The 20,009-nt window shown below is 50.3% G+C and overlaps 1 protein-coding gene across 10 annotated transcripts in view; it reads left to right on the top strand.

Annotated features, from left to right (window-relative positions):
• The window catches only part of KAZN (kazrin, periplakin interacting protein), a 998,377-nt gene that overhangs the window by 767,027 nt on the left and 211,341 nt on the right, over positions 1–20,009 (top strand). For all 10 annotated transcript variants that reach the window (XM_085608668.1, XM_085608670.1, XM_085608669.1 and 7 more), the window contains one exon: positions 8,301–8,437. In XM_085608668.1, coding sequence (XP_085464794.1) covers positions 8,301–8,437 — 137 coding nt within the window. The remainder of the gene's footprint in view (positions 1–8,300; positions 8,438–20,009) is intronic.

Here is a 20,009-nt window from a genome sequence, read left to right as displayed (position 1 = left end):
ACATTGGGTTAGTAATTCAACAAAAAATAAAAAGAGAATATTCTTTCATTATCATTTTGTGTTTCGCTGAGTTACTGTACAGGTGGGGCAGTGCTCTGCCATTACAGAAGAGGTGCCCCTGAGTCAAAGTCATACTATTGTTCTGCAGGTACGCTCACAGCTAACACCGAAGCAGGAGTGTCACTCCACCATCACAGTTAAAGATGTGTCAATGACAAGTAAGTCAGGACTAGGATACTCCGTCCACTAGGTCCTTTATTGTTGGGTTTCGGGTACAGTTTAAGCTTCGGAAACTTAAGATGCAGGCTTACAAGGCACCAGTGTACAATGTTTTAACCCCTAATTGTTTTGGCATGCTTGGCTGACGGAGTCTTTCAGGTTGTATACATGGCTTTGGCAGATTTGTCTGTGTTTGCTTTAAGCATCTTCATTAGTTTTGATGTACATGGCATATTTCTACATGGCAATTTGGTCTCTGGAATTAATGCGATTTTGTGGCGTGCCATAGTGAAGTTGATCGAGCAGTAGACTTCAGTTTATAGTACAGGCTTTGGGTTTCTGCTCAGGCATGGTCATTTTTGGTAGATATGATACATTTCCCTCATTCAAACACCTTTAGTTTAATGTATGTTGCTGTTGTCAAATAATTGGACTGTTTAATCCATGTCATGATTCTCAACCATTAGTATATTTTTCATGCTGGCTGCTTTCCTGTTGCCCATGTAGGCGGTGTTCATGACAATGGTGCAATTGGGTGGCGCCAGGTATGTAGCTGGGCAGGCTACTGGAAGAAGTGGCGGTGGCCTCCTAAGAAATATTTTGAGCACCGGGACTTATTTTTTTATTTTTATTCTTTTTACAAATTAAGCACTGGTAATGGACACCATATAAATAACCTCGAGTTTACTTAAATTGGGTGCTCGCCATCCTGCCACACTCGCATTGAAATTAACACTCACCACTGACTTCTGGCCAATACCCACTCATCCTTTGGACCTCCTGAAGTCGGCGAACTGAACAGCATTAAAGTAGGTATTAATAACGTCTAGTATTTACAGAGCTTAGTAATGGCCCACGCTTGATATGACGTGAGTGGAGAAACGTAAAATGATGCTTCCCCCACAGGTTGTGAAGAGGGGCCCCTTAATGGAGAGGTGTGGCTCACTGGTTAGAGGTGGCAGATCCGTAAGCAGAGAATCGGCCAGGGACCAGGGTTCAATTCCCGACGCGGCAGGGTCGTGGACCAGGGTCAAAACGGACTCGATAATTCTCGCCTCGGTACCTACTCTAAACCAGGAACACACTCGGCAACTCTGGGCATTAAGCTTGCCTCATCTCTACAACGGCCCCCCACAGACGCCGGGGATGCCTGGTTTCACCTTGGAGATACCCAGAAAGGGACCATCTCACAGGGATAGCCAGGACGGGTTCCCCAGCGGTCTATAGCGCCGGGACACTTCCGAGTAGCTGTGCGCTGTATAAATGAAAATAACATAACATAACATATCTCACAAACATTCATTGCCTTTGGGCGAATTGGGGCCCCTCTGAAGACTTTGAGGCCCCTGGAGGCTTGCCCATCCCCCTCCCCCAACCTGCGGGGCAGGTGCCCGTTTTACGCCCCTGCATGAAGTGCAATGTATTATAATTGTTTCTGCACACTGATGTGAGGAAAAAGTGAGCCTGCGCTCCAACGCCTGTAAGCGTTGTCTCTCGACTTGAGTGTGCAAAATAGCAAGTTTGCTTGTGGGTCTGTAAGTAGGCATGCTTTTGTGGTGCTATGTTGGCTAAAGCATGTGATCGTAGCATTGTATCCGTTACCTCTAATTTCAGCGCCATTACAATTTGTTGTATGTAAAAATGTCAGGCCGTACCTGGACTCAAGATAACATTTCAATAGTAATGAAACAGTAGTAGCTGCTTTTTATAGTAAATAAAACATGTTCATTTTTTGGATTCCTTCTTCACATTGTCATTAGCATCTTGCATGTAAGAGAGCTACTTGGTGCATGGATATGCTGCCTGTCAAAGGGCAGAATACATTCACAGTGAAATTAGCCAGTGGCTGAGTGGGCGGACCCACTGCGCCATGCTATAGTGGGTGGGAGAAAGATTTTACTGACCCAGTAACAGGCGAATACATGAAGAGGACTGGTGGAAACCCTCTGTATGTATAATATACAGCTAATTTTAGTAAAATCAAAATGTTTTGGCTAATGCCAGACCTAAGTGATACTCAAATTGTGCATGGTACTGGGAAACTTGAAAGCTTTGTGTGCACAACCGGGAGACTGAAGAGCATGCTGTGTGGAACAACAGCCTCGGGTGTATACTGGTTGCATGGAGGCAGTGGCGTAACACAGGCCTCCGTGGTCCAGGCACGGCCCCTGAGCCGCAGGGGCCCCCCTCAGCAGTGTCCTTTGGTTAGAGAGCTCCTGATTAAAACAGGAGCGGGGGCTTCTCCGTGTACCTTGCAGGGGGGCCCCCTCAAGTTTCGCTACGCCACTGCATGGAGGCAGGCGGTGCTACATCTCTGGTGCAAAAATGCTTGCCGATGATTGTACTCATAACTGGTTAAGCGAATGATGTGTGTATTCATAAGATTTGTGTGGTTAATGTCCCTCTGGTGGGGTATTAGACATGGCATGAGTTCCATTTTGACTGCCTATCCATAGCAGTGGCACAGTTAGTTATTTTGACTCCTGCTTGCTTACACAGATCATGTGACAGTACACCCGGAGATACTGCCGGGAGGCTCTGCTATTGGTCACAACGACCCAGCTGGGTTAGTAAATAAAAAAAGGAACTTTTACAAAAGAGACAACTTGAAAAATGTACATCCATTTTTGGCAGCTGTTACCTGGAGAAGCAGAGCAGGCGTCTACGGAGTGGCGCAATATACCCTGTCAGATTTGGTGAGGTTGAACCCTTGATGCAGAGTCCCAGGCCCGGATTTAGAAACTTGCAGCATCCTTAAATCACAAAACGTTACCGTTATTTTTCTCTAGCTTCAGCAATGTTTTCTAAATCGATGAATTTATCTCTAATAGACGTGCAGTGGGCACTCTGCTGAAACCACTCTCCATTTCAAATTGAGACACAACTAGGGTGTTTTGAGGAAAAATTCTACAAAATGTTATGCGATTTTGTGACTAGAATTCTTATACAAAAGAAAATTCTTAAAAAATGTTTTGCAGGATTTACTGCCTACTTTTTTGTGTGCAAACGTTGTCAACTCAGTGTTGCTTACAACATTTTAAATAGAAACCATGATGTGCATTCCCCTAAAATATAACGGTAAATCATCTTAAATAATCTGAATCAAGAGCAATTAGGTACAGAAACATTGCTCTGATACCTAAAAGTGAATAGACTCCCATGAGTGGGTGAACTTGCAGGTTCTGCACCTCCACCCTATGACTCTCATTGAAGAAAGTACTCGGCCACTTGGACCTGACCTTCAAACCCCTCTCAGTATTAGTGCTTTTCACAAAATAGCAGATCAGTAGTGCACGGTATTGACATTATCTACATCTGTGTTTCTATGCAGCCCACCCACTTCATCGATTCACATGTAGCGTTGAATGCTTACCATGACCATCTTTCTTAGTTCAGTGTCTGCGTCAAAAGCCTTATTGTATACCTTGGTGGACCAAGATAGGGCTACGATGTTCGGCCTTGAAAGTCATGTCAGCTATGTTTGCGTATTTGGGAAGACTAGAACTTTGTTAACCTTGAATGACAAATTCACTTTAGGGCGAGCCTTCAACTCAAGGATAAGCACCAGTTGCATGTACAGCAAATCCTACAGTCCTTGGGAAGGCAGTAATACTACCCCATTTTACAGGCCTATACAAGATTAAATTAAAGGAGTCTCTGTCATCTCGGTGATTGTACAACTCGGTGAGCATCAAGTTGGAAAATATAGCGTGTTAAATGGTCATGTGTTAAAAATTGTTATTGTCTATGGGACAGTTGTGGCCCGGTAGACTTTCAAAAACCATGATATATCAGTTTGAAACTGTCAAACAGGGTGTGGACTCCTGTGTTCAGAGACTAAAAAGAACAAAGAAAAAGTTTTTCAAAAAAACATTTTTTTTTTATTGACCAGTGGGAAAGAGTCTTTTGGGAGACACTAAAAATGTTTGGCGGTCTGTTTTTTCGATATCTCCAGCAGCTGAAATGAGGAACCCGGTTGGGGAGGGCCATGTCCGAGAAGCAGAAAGAGACCGGAGAGGAGGCTTGATGACAAGCTAAACAAGCATTGGCAAAGCTTTTGGCTTTGTCAATGTTAATGTCTTTGCGACAGCCCAAGATTGCCACTCTCAAGAGTATCTCAGAGGCCAATAACAATCCCACAGAATTGGAATGAGGGGTGGGGCATTGCAAGGGTTCCCTCTACCAAGCGGCCTCGCCATGTTGGCAGCTCCACAGGCACAATAGTGGAAAGCAGCACCGTAATGACCAGTAAAACAAGCAGTAGGCAGCAGCATATTTTAGAAGATAAGAGGCTGTAGGAGGAGCACAGTGATGATTCCAAAACATATGAGCTAAAAGAAACAGAAGACGTTGTTAAGGAACGTCCTTCTTTGTTCTGTGAAATGTGGTGGCCATCTTTAAGAGTTGTAGAGGTAAAGACCGTGTCCAACCCAATGTGGGGAAGACCGGAATTGCGCTGTTAGCCCGGGACCCACTAATTTTTCACACACTCTTTAGAAAAAGCACTCAATTTCAGCAAATTTCTTAATACAAGGAATTCAATATTCATTCAACCGGTATCATATTTTCAAATATCATTGTCTTCTGATTTGTCCATTTTAGAACATATACTTTCAAGAAAGTAATAGTTTTTCCACGCATACATTGTAAGCGCTTTAGAGGAAGCAGCAGCCATGGTGAAAGAGGATGTAGGATGAGCACAGTGACAATTCAAAACAAATGAGTTAATAGAAACAGAAGAAGGTGTTAAGGAACGTCCTTCTTTGTTCTGTGTAAATATGGTGGCCATGTTTAAGAGTTGTAGAGGTAAAGACTACGTCCAACCTGATGTGCAGGAGGGAGGATTGCGCTGTTAACCCGATCCCCACTCGCTTTAGAAAAAGTTCTCAATTTCACCAAATTTCTTAATACAAGAAATGCGATATTCATTCAACATGTAGCATATTTTAAGATTATCATTGCCTTCTAAATTGTTCGCTTTATATCATATACTTCAAGAAAATCATACTTTTTTCACCCGTATGGTATCCTCATGAGCGGTTAGGAGGGAGCAGCAGCCTCGATAAAGGCCCTGAGCAGCAATGATGGGAAAAGCGGGGACGGGGGTGATCTGTGGAAGTGGCATAAGGAGCAGCAGCATTTGTGTCAGGGTAGAACAAGATTTACAGCCCTGTTTACAGAATGGAGCAATGGACCTCTGAGCGAGTGAAAAAAACGAGCGCCCTATAAAGGGCTCAAAATGAAAAAAAAATTGTTCCAAAAACATTTGCTAAAATGTGAGCTGGGGATGGACAGTTGTAATTGGTCCATGCTCTTCGGGAGGGCTAAACACAGAAAGAAGCATGACGCACGCATACCATGGACAAATGGGGAGAAAGAATAGGAGAGCGACGATGGAGCCAGCAAATGGGAAGCTTAAGGGCAGGCTGAAGCTGTCAAAGTATATACAACAGGTCTCTTCGAGACCGCGCATATGCTGTCTAGAGTTGAGACCTAAAAAGGGGGTAGTGTCTAGTAAGCTGGAAGTATTGGGGCATCTCATCCAGAATGGAAGAGACAGAAAAAGAAAGCAGAAGTGAATGAGAGGCAAAGATGCAAAAGTGGAGTGTAATTTAACATGGAAAAGCAGATAGTATTCACCGTAACTTGCAGATTTTGGTGCACTCCGCACCAAATCCATAGCCCCCCAAAACTCTAAGTGGGTGCTATTTATTGCACCAGATAGATTCTGAATTCCATGGCGATTTTGTTTTCCCCAACTGCCCCTTTTCATTTGCATTCTTGACGAAAGACTACTGTTTGCTTAATAGACATCAACACCAAATCTAAGAGTACCATGCATTCTATTTGTAATGATGTTTGCATTTCTCTAAACGTATTGATTATGTGCCTTGGAAGCTAATTTCCATATGGCTACCGCTAGCACAATATGAAACAATAGCAGGTTTAGGAAACAAGGCAGGATGTAGAATGTTGTCACTCAGGTGAAGGGTTTCAACCTTTTCTTACCTTTTGTAATCTGATACTTAGATATGATTTCCTTGACCATTTCTATTAAATAGTACACAACCACATTTAATAAAAGCAAGCTCTGGTGGCGCAGGCACCCCCACAATGGGACTAATGGCTACGAAACTTGGACTGTCAGAGGGCGGAGGAAACTATTTACAAGTCCAGGGGATGTGCCAAGAAATGGAAGACGGTGTAGGGGCCTTGGCGGAAGTATCGAGCCATGCGGGGTTGGGTTGGGCAGGGGGAGTCATTGTAACCTGTCCATTATACTGCCAAGTTTGCTTTCGAATGTACAATGTAATGTTGTCTTCTTACATGCCAATTGAACACTGCTGTGAATTGTATGAGACCTTGAGCACAGTTAATAAAAAGATTACCAAAAAAATAAAATAAAAGCAAGCTCATTCCCATGTGTCTAGTGCAGATGCTCTCAAGGTCAAGTTGAAGAATGCATGGAAGTGCCCTCTTAGTCTCGGCTCACCTGCTATATCACTATTGTAAATAGACTCCATCCTCCCAGTGCGGGGGAGGTTGGAAAGAGATGGTTTATTGCATCTTTTTCACTTAGATGTGAGCAGATGAGGCAGTATGGTACCATTAAATATCTTGCAGATAATATTAGCCCCAACTTCTCCTTCATCATGAGGTACCAACAGCATTACAAATGGATCACTGAGAGTACCAGGCCCCTTCCTAGACTGTAGAAGGTAGGTTAAGTTGCACCCTCCCAGCTATGGGCAGGGGCAGAGCCTCTCCTGAGTGCATCAAATCCAACGCACACATAGACAGAAGATAGTGTTAGGAGAGAAAGAGCTGTCTCCTTACAGCTGCCCTTTGCCATAACTACCATAAGATCTCGAAACACGCCAACTTGGAACAGTTAAATTTGGATTACTGAGTTGGGCCCATGGCTTTAAGTGGGCCAGCGCCCTCCGGATCTCAGACCCGTTAGGATTTATAAACGGGCATTGAAAAGGCTCCCTATCGGGCACTATATTAATTTCCTTAACTTCACTTACAAATAACACTGATGGATTTCTGAACAATAAATGTAAAAAAGGTTTGGGTAATCCATGTCAGCCATATAGTTGCTGGATATATTTCACGTGTTTTACTTATCCTTGCACCAAAAAACTGTCCGGGTGGGTTGTTATAGGAATCACAAACATTTAATTAATGTGTTTAAGCCACACCCATAATTACATAGGCCACGGCCCTTTGAGAGAACCCCCTACTTTTTGGATCCCATCTAAAGCCCTGGTTGAGTCTGAAAATTCAGTAGTAGGTGCCTGCTTTTTCAAAAGCCATTACAAAAAGCCCAACAATTGGCTTCTGAGCTCCTAGTCAAATTGTCATTCAAAGCTTAAAAAGAGAAAGTTGTCCGAGAACACTGGGAAAGAGTGTGTTTGTGCACAACTTGGAAGTTGTTTGACTTGGTTTTTAAGCAGCCAGTATCACTACTGCTTTAAAGTTATCAGGGGCTGCTCTACTCTTGCTAGTTCCACTGAAATTTGGTCCTACAAAACGAAATAGGTACTTATTGGATTTTAGGACCTAATTTCAGTGGAAATAAATAGGTGCTTATTGGATTGTCCTGAGTGCCCAATCCAGTCAGACCTTTAGGGCTTTCCTATGAATATTCGTGCGATTCATTTGCATACAATGAAGCTGAAGAGGCAGTTTTTGTACTTGTTATGTTCTTTTAATGAAAACATGGTTTGGTTTGACTCTTGAGAATCGTCAACAAGTGCTTGCTATACAGATAACGTAAACCCTCGAGTTTTTTTTGCTGGCTATACATTTTTTGGAGAAAAATAGGCATGTCACTAGATATGAGGAGCCAGAGTTTTGGGGTGTACACTGGGATTTACGTGATAGCGTTTAATAGTGAGAAACTAGAAGGTCGTATCTAGGTCACATTTGCGTCTAATATCTCCCAATCAGCGTATACAGATGACATTAATTAAAATGTTATGATTTTGAAGCCTGTATCTCAGGAGCACCGCATGTCAGGATTTCTGCTTCTTTTTCCATCATGTTTATGAAACCTTTATATTTCTTCTATGCAGCAATGAAGGCAGACCGAAAACGATTAAAGGTGGAGAAAACAGAATTGGTAAGCCAAATGCAGCAACTCTATGCCACACTGGAAAGTCGAGAAGAACAGCTGCGAGACTTCATCAGAAACTATGAGCAACACAGAAAAGTAAGCTTTTCAAATACTTATTATACTTCTTATTCAAGTAAAAAAACAAAAAAAACTTCCAGCCTGTGTCAATTGGGGAACCGACCAAACATTGGGTAAGGTAGATGTTCACAAATGCAAGGTGGGACTTGAAAATGTGTGCCAAGCACTTTCACCCGTGTCACCCCCTACTGGCACCTCCCGATTACCATATTCCTATCTATATACTCCTGTTTTCTCTCATTTGCTCGTACAGATGTTGGAACTGTGGACAATAAACAGGAGAGGGATTCTCAGGTTCCCACCAGAATGGGGATCAGCAACATGGGCACAAATTTGCCAACGCTTTGCACCAGGTTTGCGTTGCTTGGGTAACACAAACTCAACACAAAGGTGCCAATTCCGATCCGGTAAAAACCGGGTACGAACCGTCGGACGGAGCCTTTTCTCCGTCCGACTCGTACCCGGTGCGAAATCCATCCGAAAATGCAAGTACGATTCATACGGAAACACCATTTCCGTACGATTCGAACAAAACACCGACCGAACAGAAACTAAACACAATTCCGATCCTGAAAGGAGCCGACGTGACGTCGGTACGCATCCAGCCTACGTTTCACGAACCAGGAAGTACGATTCGAACCGACGTCATCCCGCACGGAAAATATTTACCGGCTGCCAAAAACTGCCGGGAAATCAGGACGACACACGCAAGGAGCAGCTGGACGCGACGAACAGACATGGACCCGAACCTACGTGCCATCCCTGCCCTCCTAGCAGTCCACCTGGCGTACAGGAACCGACGCAGACGCCGCAGAAGGTCAGCACAACAACCAGGGGCAAAGGGGGGGGCAGGGGCAGGACACACAACACCAACACATGGTACCAAATCACACATGGCCTGGACATACCTGACCATCAGGGCCTGGTCACTTCCAGGGGGTGGGGGCAAGGCCAGCAACGCAAGCGTCCGCCACAACGGAAGTGGATGGTCACGCGAACCGGTACGTACCCTACCCAGGCCGCAAGAGCGTGGGTACGGAACGTACCACGCGTCCCCCTACGTCACTCCAACAATAGCGGTACGGCCCGTACCCACGTCAGAAAGGCCTTGGTACAGCTCGTACCAGCATTGCTGGGGTCATGTAGGGGTACGCGTGGTACGACCCGTAGCCACGCCCCCAAGGCCTGTGTACGGTGCGGACCCCACGGCCCGCAACAATGGTGGGACGCACCGTACCCACACACCAAAGGCATGGGTACGGCCCGTACCCAGGCACGCAGAGCGTGGGCAGGGGTATGTACGGACCGTACCCCCACCCGTGGAAGTACGGCCCGTACCCCCACCCGTGCATGTACGCCCCGAACCCCCACTCGTGTATGTACGCCCCGAACCCCCACCCGTGTATGTACGCCCCGAACCGCCACCCGTGTATGTACGCACCCAAGCGCCACCCGTGTATGTACGCCCCGAACCCCCACCCCACCCTGGTATGTACGCCCCGAACCCCCACCCGTGTATGTACGCACCCAAGCGCCACCCGTGCATGTACGCCCCGAACCCCCACCCCACCCTGGTATGTACGCCCCGAACCCCCAGCCGTGTATGTACGCACCAAACCCCCACCCGTGTATGTACGCACCAAACCACCACACCAGCCGTGTATGTACGCACCAAACCCCCACCCCAGCCGTGTATGTACGCACCGAACCACCACCCGTGTATGTACGCACCGAACCCCCACCCCAGCAGAGTATGTACGCCCCGAACCCCCACCCGTGTATGTACGGACCGAACCCCCACCCGTGTATGTACGGACCGAACCCCCACCCCAGCCGTGTATGTACGCACCAAACCACCACCCGTGTATGTACGCCCCCTAACCCCCCCCAGCCGTGTATGTACGCACCGAACCACCAGCCGTGTATGTACGCACCAAACCCCCACCCGTGTATGTACGCACCTAACACCCACCCCAGCAGAGTATGTACGCCCCGAACCCCCACCCGTGTATGTACGGACCGAACCCCCACCCCAGCAGAGTATGTACGCCCCGAACCCCCACCCGTGTATGTACGGACCGAACCCCCACCCCAGCCGTGTATGTACGCACCAAACCACCACCCGTGTATGTACGCCCCCGAACCCCCCCCCAGCCGTGTATGTACGCACCGAACCACCAGCCGTGTATGTACGCACCAAACCCCCACCCCAGCCGTGTATGTACGCACCGAACCACCAGCCGTGTATGTACGCACCAAACCCCCACCCCAGCCGTGTATGTACGCACCGAACCACCACCCGTGTATGTACGCACCGAACCACCACCCGTGTATGTACGCCCCCGAACCCCCCCCAGCCGTGTATGTACGCACCAAACCCCCACCCGTGTATGTACGCACCTAACACCCACCCCAGCCGTGTATGTACGCACCGAACCACCACCCGTGTATGTACGGACCGAACCCCCACCCCAGCAGAGTATGTACGCCCCGAACCCCCACCCGTGTATGTACGGACCGAACCCCCACCCCAGCCGTGTATGTACGCACCAAACCACCACCCGTGTATGTACGCACCAAACCACCACCCCAGCCGTGTATGTACGCACCAAACCACCACCCGTGTATGTACGCACCAAACGCCCACCCGTGTATGTACGCACCAAACCACCACACCAGCCGTGTATGTACGCACCAAACCCCCACCCCAGCCGTGTATGTACGCACCGAACCACCACCCGTGTATGTACGCACCGAACCCCCCCCCAGCCGTGTATGTACGCACCGAACCACCAGCCGTGTATGTACGCACCAAACCCCCACCCGTGTATGTACGCACCTAACACCCACCCCAGCCGTGTATGTACGCACCGAACCCCCACCCGTGTATGTACGGACCGAACCCCCACCCCAGCAGAGTATGTACGCACCGAACCACCACCCGTGTATGTACGGACCGAACCCCCACCCGTGTATGTACGCACCAAACCACCACACCAGCCGTGTATGTACGCACCAAACCCCCACCCCAGCCGTGTATGTACGCACCGAACCACCACCCGTGTATGTACGCACCGAACCCCCACCCCAGCAGAGTATGTACGCACCGAACCACCACCCGTGTATGTACGGACCGAACCCCCACCCGTGTATGTACGCACCAAACCACCACACCAGCCGTGTATGTACGCACCAAACCCCCACCCCAGCCGTGTATGTACGCACCGAACCACCACCCGTGTATGTACGCACCGAACCCCCACCCCAGCAGAGTATGTACGCCCCGAACCCCCACCCGTGTATGTACGGACCGAACCCCCACCCGTGTATGTACGCACCAAACCCCCACCCGTGCATGTACGCACCGAACCTGCTATAAGAATGGGGTGTGCAAAACACCCCCAGCAGTGCCCAGACACAGGAGGGGTGGGTGCAGGGTCCTCCCAGCAGTGCCCAGACACAGGAGGGGTGTGTGCCTATCACTCCCAGCAGTGCCCAGACACAGGAGGGGTGTGTACCTATCACTCCCAGCAGTGCCCAGACATCGGACAATATACCCCATCAACAAGTTCAGTGACCTACAAGGGTGATACCCCAGATGCAGGCGGAGCCATCGCTGAGCCAGCATGGCTATATTGAAAGGCAACCCTCACACATCCAGGAAATGTAGACACAGCACAGCACAGCATTTGGGAGACACCCTGCATGAAAAATGGCCTGGGCCACAGAGGACGGAACACACCTTGGGACAATGTCACCATACAGTGAGAGCAAACATGACCAAATACCATTTGCAGAGACCTTTGTGATGGCACGCAGATGGCAGGGTACACCCCATGAGCAGCACACTCCAACATTTCACAGACCCCTAACACATTATCACCACCCCAACGCAGGGAGCACCAGCACCAACAGCAAGTCCAGGAAAGCATCAGTGTGCAAAACAAAAAGAAAAGGCTTTATTCAGCAGGAAAATATATCAGAGAAAATGTCCACTATGTACAAGGGCCATGGGCCAGCCCAGCAGCAATGTCCGGGGGGGGGGTACACATCGGGACGTGTGTCCCCTAGCTTGCCTGCACAGTTCACAAGTCCATTTCATCCACAGAAGAGGGGGCATCAGGGGGGAGGGTGGAAACAGGCACCGCAGGGACAGGAGGGGAAAGGGTAGGTGTTGTGGGTGCAGGGAGGGATGAATCTGCCACAGGGGGGGTGCCAGCGCCAAAGGTGGAGGACAGAATGGCGCTGCACACGTCGGCAAGTTCCCCCAGCGACTCCCCCGTACCCAATCCAACCACAGGCCCCAAGGAGGGGGGGGGGGCAAAGGGATGGGTCGCAGCGCCACTGGGGGAGGGTGTGGACAGGGTGGGGGACTCAACTCCCCTGGCCGGGTCCCGCCTCCACCGCTTGCGGGGTGGTGTCATCCTGGGGCTGGGGGGCACACTCGCAGTGGATGATGCTGTCACTGACTGTTGGCCAGGAGAGCTAAGGGGAGTGGATTTGGAGGGAGTGGGTTGTGTGGAATGCGGACTCCCACTGTGGCTGCGTGTTCTACGTTTCCCCCCCGACCCAGTGGGTGTGCCTTCCTCACCCTGTGTGTGCGTGACAGGAGGTGTGCGCTTCGACTTCCCTGGTGGTGTGGTGCCTGTGTCTGTTGGGGTGCGTGCACGCTGACGTCTGGATGTGCGTGGGACAGGCACGGGAGTGGGAATTGTGGATGGGGCAGGGGTAGGGGGTGTTACGCAGCGCTGCAGGAGATCCAGTGCTGCAGTCAGTGTGGAGTCTATGGACCTCAGCAACTGCCGTTGGTCAGACTGCGCAGCCGACATGCCCTCCATGTATGCCTCCATCTGGGTCAGCACCTGGGTGTGGGCATGGAGGACATTTAGCATCGCAGTCTGACCAACCTGCAACTGCCTCAGGATGTCCACAGACTCCGCACTCACCGCAGCAGTGGTGACAGGGGCAGGGGGTGCGGTGCCTGGCAGGAAGGAGACATGTGGGGACCGAGCACGGAGGGAAGGGCCACGAGCATGTGGGAGGCCGGTGATGGAACCTGAGGTGGCGGGGGGATGTGGAGGGCTGCCATCAGCTGGGGGGGCAGACTCCGCCACCTCTGTGAGCTCAGCCTCGGACCCGTCTGCGTCATAGTCTGTGTTGGCAGTCAACAGGTCCTCCGCCTCACTCCCTTCGGCCTCCGTGCCACTCCATGTGCCAGACAGGACAGCACTGCTGGTACTGGTGCTCAATCTCTCCTCCCGGTCCGTGCTAGTGTCTCCTTCCGTGTCCCCCGGCGATGCTGTGGGCAAGGTGAAGAGACAGGAGAAAATCAGACACCTGTACACTTATGTCACATGAGTCAAATATACATAGGTCACATTGCATAGCCTGAAAAGCAACAGGAGTAACACCTACAAAACAATGTACACATGTAGGCCATGGAACACACAGTTTTTCTACCCACCATGCCACTGAGACACAATGGAGATCATGACACAACAGCAAATCACTGCACCTGAAATTTTAGAGAGGAGTCAGCCTCTGGGGACAAATGTGCACAGCACCTGCACCACACTGCGTCGTCAAAAAGGGATGAGCATGAATCATATCCATTTACTCTTGCCGCATGCTGCAAAGGCAATACATGAAACCAGGCCACACATGACAGGGTCACTGCACCTTGAGCGTATGTCCAGTCAAACATCACACACAGGCTAAACCCAGCAAGGAGGATGAAGCTTCTGACATGTAGGCCTTGTACGCACAAACCACCCACACCTGAGACAATCTCATTGAGACGGAGAAAGTATGTACACCTCTTACTCTGGGATGGAAACACATGGCCTCCACTAATTCATGACTGTAAACACACAGCCCCTGGTGGCCATGTCCACACATCATTGACAGGCAAACATCATCAGATTGTCTCAACAACACACACAGGTAATGCCCACTGTGAGTATGCACAAGCAAAATGGGTCCCCCTGTACAGTGGACACATGTAGCAACCTGTAGGTCCTAACAGTTGAGCCCAGGGTACAATGCCACCCTACGCAACCCATGGCAAAGACACAGTGAATGGCCATATTGTTGGATGACGCACATGATACCTAGGAAGAGGTGCCCCAGGGCACAGTAGTGCCCACACTCCTCCATGGTCCAGGATGGACATGACTGCAAATTAAGCAACCGTCCCTGCACTTAGCAGGCCTCCCACTCAGGCACATCATGTCAGAGGGCACACAATTGGACATGCATGCTGGAAGGCTGTACATTTTGGAGACACACCCCTATGTCGTGATTCACAATCAGTGCCAAGTGACATGGACACCACAATGACTGAAATTGGCCATGGCACACGCAAGGTCCCCATACCTGTGGCACATCACCCCCACACATGATGCTGATAGCATAGGGCACCTGCATGAACTGCCTGCATAAATAACCTTGTGCAAGAGTGGCGACAGACCAGGGAACACATTGCAAGGAGGGGAAGGGAGGGAGTGAGAACAGCACTGTGCTACTTTGTGGAGAAGTTGACGCACTGCACAATCAAACCCTGGCAGTGTATCCATGCAACTGCACACTTACATTGGCTGGGGACACACAACTGACACACATGTACCTACCCCCTTCCTGCTGCTGCCTCTCCTGTAGGCGCCTGTCCATATCGGGGAAGACCACCGCCAGCACACGCTTCTGGATGTGGGTCAGACGACGGCGGCCACGGTTCTTACGGCTCTCAGGTGAGTCCCCCAGCAGGAGCCGTGCAATCCTCCTCGTCCAGCACCGGATGTCCTGCCAGCGTTTCCTCACCTGAGACAGGCTCCGCCTCCGACCCTCTGTACCCCTCACGGCACTGACGGCTTCCCTCCAGATCTCCCCCTTGGCAATGGCGCCTACCTGTGAGGATGCAAAAGAGAGAATACATTAATCCACATGAGCAAAGACACAGAGACACACATATAGAACAATCCTCATTATGAACAGGCCATGGTATGCATGCAACTAATTGCACCTTTGTCATAGGGACATTATCCACTGTGGAAGGCCAAATGCACTACGTGCCAGTGGAAGCACACGGGTGGCATGAGGGGTACCACACACTCACTGACCAGGGATCACACTGTGCCTCACAGGCTACACCAGGATTATGTACAGCACCTCACAGCAGTCACCTGCCCCAGCACACTGATGCTACCTCAGCAGAGTACACAGACACACACAGGTACAGGACAATCACATGGCATTGCCAACTGCGGGTACACACCTCACTCTGCCCATGTGCCAGTAGACGGGGGTGTCACAGGTGTGGGGCTGGCTCAGCACGGCATGCACACAGCACTGCTCCCTGCTCACATCCGATGGCCAGGCCATATCCATCCCTCATGCTGCTTGTGTGCAACACTCCCCATATGCACTCACCCACATGACAGGGGACTAACACACACACCAATGTGCAGGGGACGAACACGGCCTTTGGACACTCACAGCACAGGTACACTGAACAAACACACATCCATGGGTACTGACACCTGTCACACTGGGGGGAACACAGGATCACATCAGGACTGTGGAAACAACATCCCCAGGAGGAGTATGCAGGCAGAATGTGGCATGCACCTTGCATTCATTGTCACAGTAGGCACTATGCAAGTGAGGAGTGCACACAGGAAACACAGCATGCTCTGCATGGGTGACATGAGGCCTTCCACACCCTGGGACCCACTCCAAACAACAGTGCATGTCTGTCACACATGGACACAATGCCAGAAGTCACTGTCACACAAAAGGGGCACAGTCTAAGCTAGTGGAGTCTGCACTCACCTGAACCCCTGGTCGACCATACAGGCTCTGGAACTGTGGGAGGATCACATCTATCAGGGCAAGGTTCTCCTCCTGGGTGAATGGCTGTGACCTCTCCACAGTCCTGGACATGGTGCCAGAGGAATCACTATCAGCAGCAGTGGTCATGGATGAATGGATGTGCAGGCAAGTGCTCTCTCATGGGACCTGGCTGCCTTATATATGCCTGGCTGGCCTGTTCATGTATAGGAGTACAGATTGATTGGTCAGTCACATTAGCATCCTACGTTTCATCCAATCCCTTCAAACCTACCCCAGTGTGTGGCTTTGCATGGTTTCAGTTTTGATAATGATGTCAAGTCAACATCCACATTGCAACAATGTAGATTCTTTCAAACTGACTTCTGCTGTGCACCTGGTGCTCAAATTCAAAAATTTAACTCAGTCTCCATGGCAACCATCAGGCATTTAGGCCCTTATACTTGTCCCTCATGTGTCCCCTATGTGTTTTCATACATTTACACACAGGTACGGTGCGTTCCACGCCCTAGGGCACCCCACAAGCAGTGATACCGACCGTACATGCGCTTGTACGGTCCGGATCACAATATGGGCGCTGGCGTATGCGTACGCCACAGTAGTACGGACTGTACACGCGCTTGTACGGTCCGGATCACAATATGGGCGCTGGCGTATGCGTACGCCACAGTAGTACGGACTGTACACGCGCTTGTACGGTCCGGATCACAATATGGGCGCTGGCGTATGCGTACGCCACAGTAGTACGGACTGTACACGCGCTTGTACGGTCCGGATCACAATATGGGCGCTGGCGTATGCGTACGCCACAGTAGTACGGACCGTACAAGCGCGTGTACAGTCCGTACTACTGTGGCGTACGCATACGCCAGCGCCCATATTGTGATCCGGACCGTACAAGCGCGTGTACAGTCCGTACTACTGTGGCGTACGCATACGCCAGCGCCCATATTGTGATCCGGACCGTACAAGCGCGTGTACAGTCCGTACTACTGTGGCGTACGCATACGCCAGCGGCAATATTGGCCCAGGGACCCTATACACGCGCTCCGAGCGTATGTACGGTGCGTATAACAACTGTCAGTGGTGACAGGCGGCACACAGACAGGAATGGAGCGGACAGGTATTGCCAAGGGTGGACACCAATGCATTGTCTGTGCAATACCACCTGTGTGTGACACAGGTGTGTCAGGATGTGATGTGGCACTTTACCCCTGAGGTGTGGGCAAAGCACATGTACGATGAGCTGTGTACACATGTCGTGTGTGATGGTGCGCATTGTACCACACATCCCCTGCACTCCTTTGACATGTGTGCATGTCGTACACACTAGTGGAGCCATGAGTCACTTGCATGTCCCAGTCACGGACACCCGCACCTGTCCCCTGATGCCAGGTACACGGAATATTACATATGACACGTGTATGGCTGCGTTGCATGCTGCAACCATGTCATGTGTGTGGCATGTCTTTCCATGATTTTGCTGTAGGTGTGTGATTCAATGTGTCAGCAGTTGCTGCTGCCAACATGTGTCTGTGTGTCGATGGGCATGGCACACTGTTCCGCACACCAGCCCACATATGTGATTTGCCATGAGGTGTGTATGTATCCAACTACACGGAGTATCAACACAAGTACATATCCACATGCTCCCTATGTATGTTCTGTCTCGACATGTACTCCTCAAAGGCAATGTGTGTGGCCTGTCCTATTCCTATGACATGTGACCAGTGCATATCGCATCCAACTACCTGTCTGTACCATACGCATACTACCTCTGCACATGTGTGGATGTCTGTGAATCCTGTGATGCGTGTGCATGTTCACTTACACTGGCCCACAGCTAGTCTCATGCCATGTCATCGTGATCTTGCCCCCCTCCGTTAGTGGCTGTCCCTTGGTAGGAGTGTAACCTGACTGGCGTTCGTGTCCAGGAACTGTGGCACAGACCTGACTCACAACGTGGCATATGTGTATTGGCTGTGTAACATGTGCTCAGTGCATTGACGATGTTGTTGTACAGTGCTCACTCTTAGGTGTTCCTTCCATTTCACTGCAGGGCTCCGCCTCTCCCTCGACGTATGCCAGACATTGCTGCCCTGCATGAACGGGACTGTATACGCCGCTACAGATTCAGCCAACGGTTGATTGATGAGTTGACTGGCCGGCTGGAAGCACAACTCCTCCCGCGCCACAGGTATCCAAGTGCACTGACACCCAAGTTGAAGGTGATGGCAGCCCTACATTTCCTTGCCACGGGTACGTTCCAACATACCATTGCTGATGTCGGGGGCATGTCCCAGACGATGTTCAGCCGTGTTCTGCATGATTTCTTAGAGGCCATGTTGGTTCACCTGGATGAGTACATTAAATTCCCAAATCGTGAGCAGTTGACAGATGTCAAGCGTGAGTTCTATGCCCTGGGAGGGATGCCCCATGTCATTGGGTCCATAGATGGGACACATGTTGCGTTGGTACCACCACAGGCACAGGAGGTGGTGTATAGGAATCGCAAACATTATCACTCCATTAATGCCCTTGTGGTGTGTCTGTCCAACATGGTGATTTCACATGTCTGTGTTCGCTTTCCAGGATCAGCACACGATGCCTTCATCATGAGGCGTAGCAGGGTGCCAGAAATGATGCTGCAGCTGCGGAACGAGCGAGCATGTATTGTTGGTGGGTAGACTCTGGCAGTTCAGTGTTTGGCGTCATCTTCCAATCTCACTGCCTGTGCTGACACACTTCTGTCCATGATGTTTCCTTGTAGGGGACGCTGGCTATCCCAACATGCCATGGCTGATGACGCCTGTCCGCAACCCCAGCACGGCTGCCGAGCACCTCTACAACAACGCACATGGGCGGACCAGGAGAGTCATTGAGAGGACGTTTGGACTTCTGAAGAGCCGATTCCGGTGCCTCCACAAGACCGGCGGAGCACTCCCATATGCCCCGGTGAAGGTGTGCAAGATCATCATCGTCTGCTGCATGCTGCACAACATGGCAGTGGAGGAAGCTGTTCCACTCATACTGGATCAAGATGACCAGGACCATCCACCCGTGGAGGATGAAGGGCTTGGTGACGGGGCAAGTGATGTGGAGGAGGAGGAGGCTGTGGAGGACATGCGGAGTCGGCTCATACGCAACTTCTTTGCTTAGTGGTGAGTTCCAGTGTCTGAGTGTGCACGCATTGGGCCGTGTGTGGCATGTGTTGCAATGTGTGTGTCCATCTGCATGTCTGCCAAGTGAGTCAGTGGTGTGTATTGAAGTGTCACTCAAGTGATGGCGCAATGGAAGGATGTTGTCTGAGGGTCATCATTGTCACCTGTCATGTTAACAACATGATACGTGTTAAGTACATGCTTGCGGATGTGCTCCTTTGTGCTGAATCCTTGTGTGTCTCTCTTCCACAGGTCCATGTGCATGCTGTCTGCTGGTGGCATTGTTGTGCTCCTGCTACTCCTCATGAACACAGCGACATGTGCTGATTCAGCGTCACATGCACGGGCAAGTGTTGAAATCTCCTCAGGGTAAGGGATGCCTCACGTCGTTTTGGGTGTGTGAATTGTTTGTAGTCTGTGTGCACTTCTCCGGTTCATGTGTGTTCCATTTGCATACATGGTGATCCTACATGGGGAACATGACATGGGGCAGGCTTCACCTGGAGCCATGCTCAGACTTGGTGACTGTCATGTGGCAGGGGATTGGGGATTGTGATGAGGCCATCATTGTGTGTAACACTGGC

This window comes from Triturus cristatus, chromosome 1_2 (genome assembly GCF_964204655.1).
Source record: "Triturus cristatus chromosome 1_2, aTriCri1.1, whole genome shotgun sequence".
NCBI classification, from domain to species: domain Eukaryota; kingdom Metazoa; phylum Chordata; class Amphibia; order Caudata; family Salamandridae; genus Triturus; species Triturus cristatus.
The sequence above is the reverse complement of the archived record's forward strand: the minus strand, read 5'-3'. Positions and strand labels throughout refer to the sequence as shown.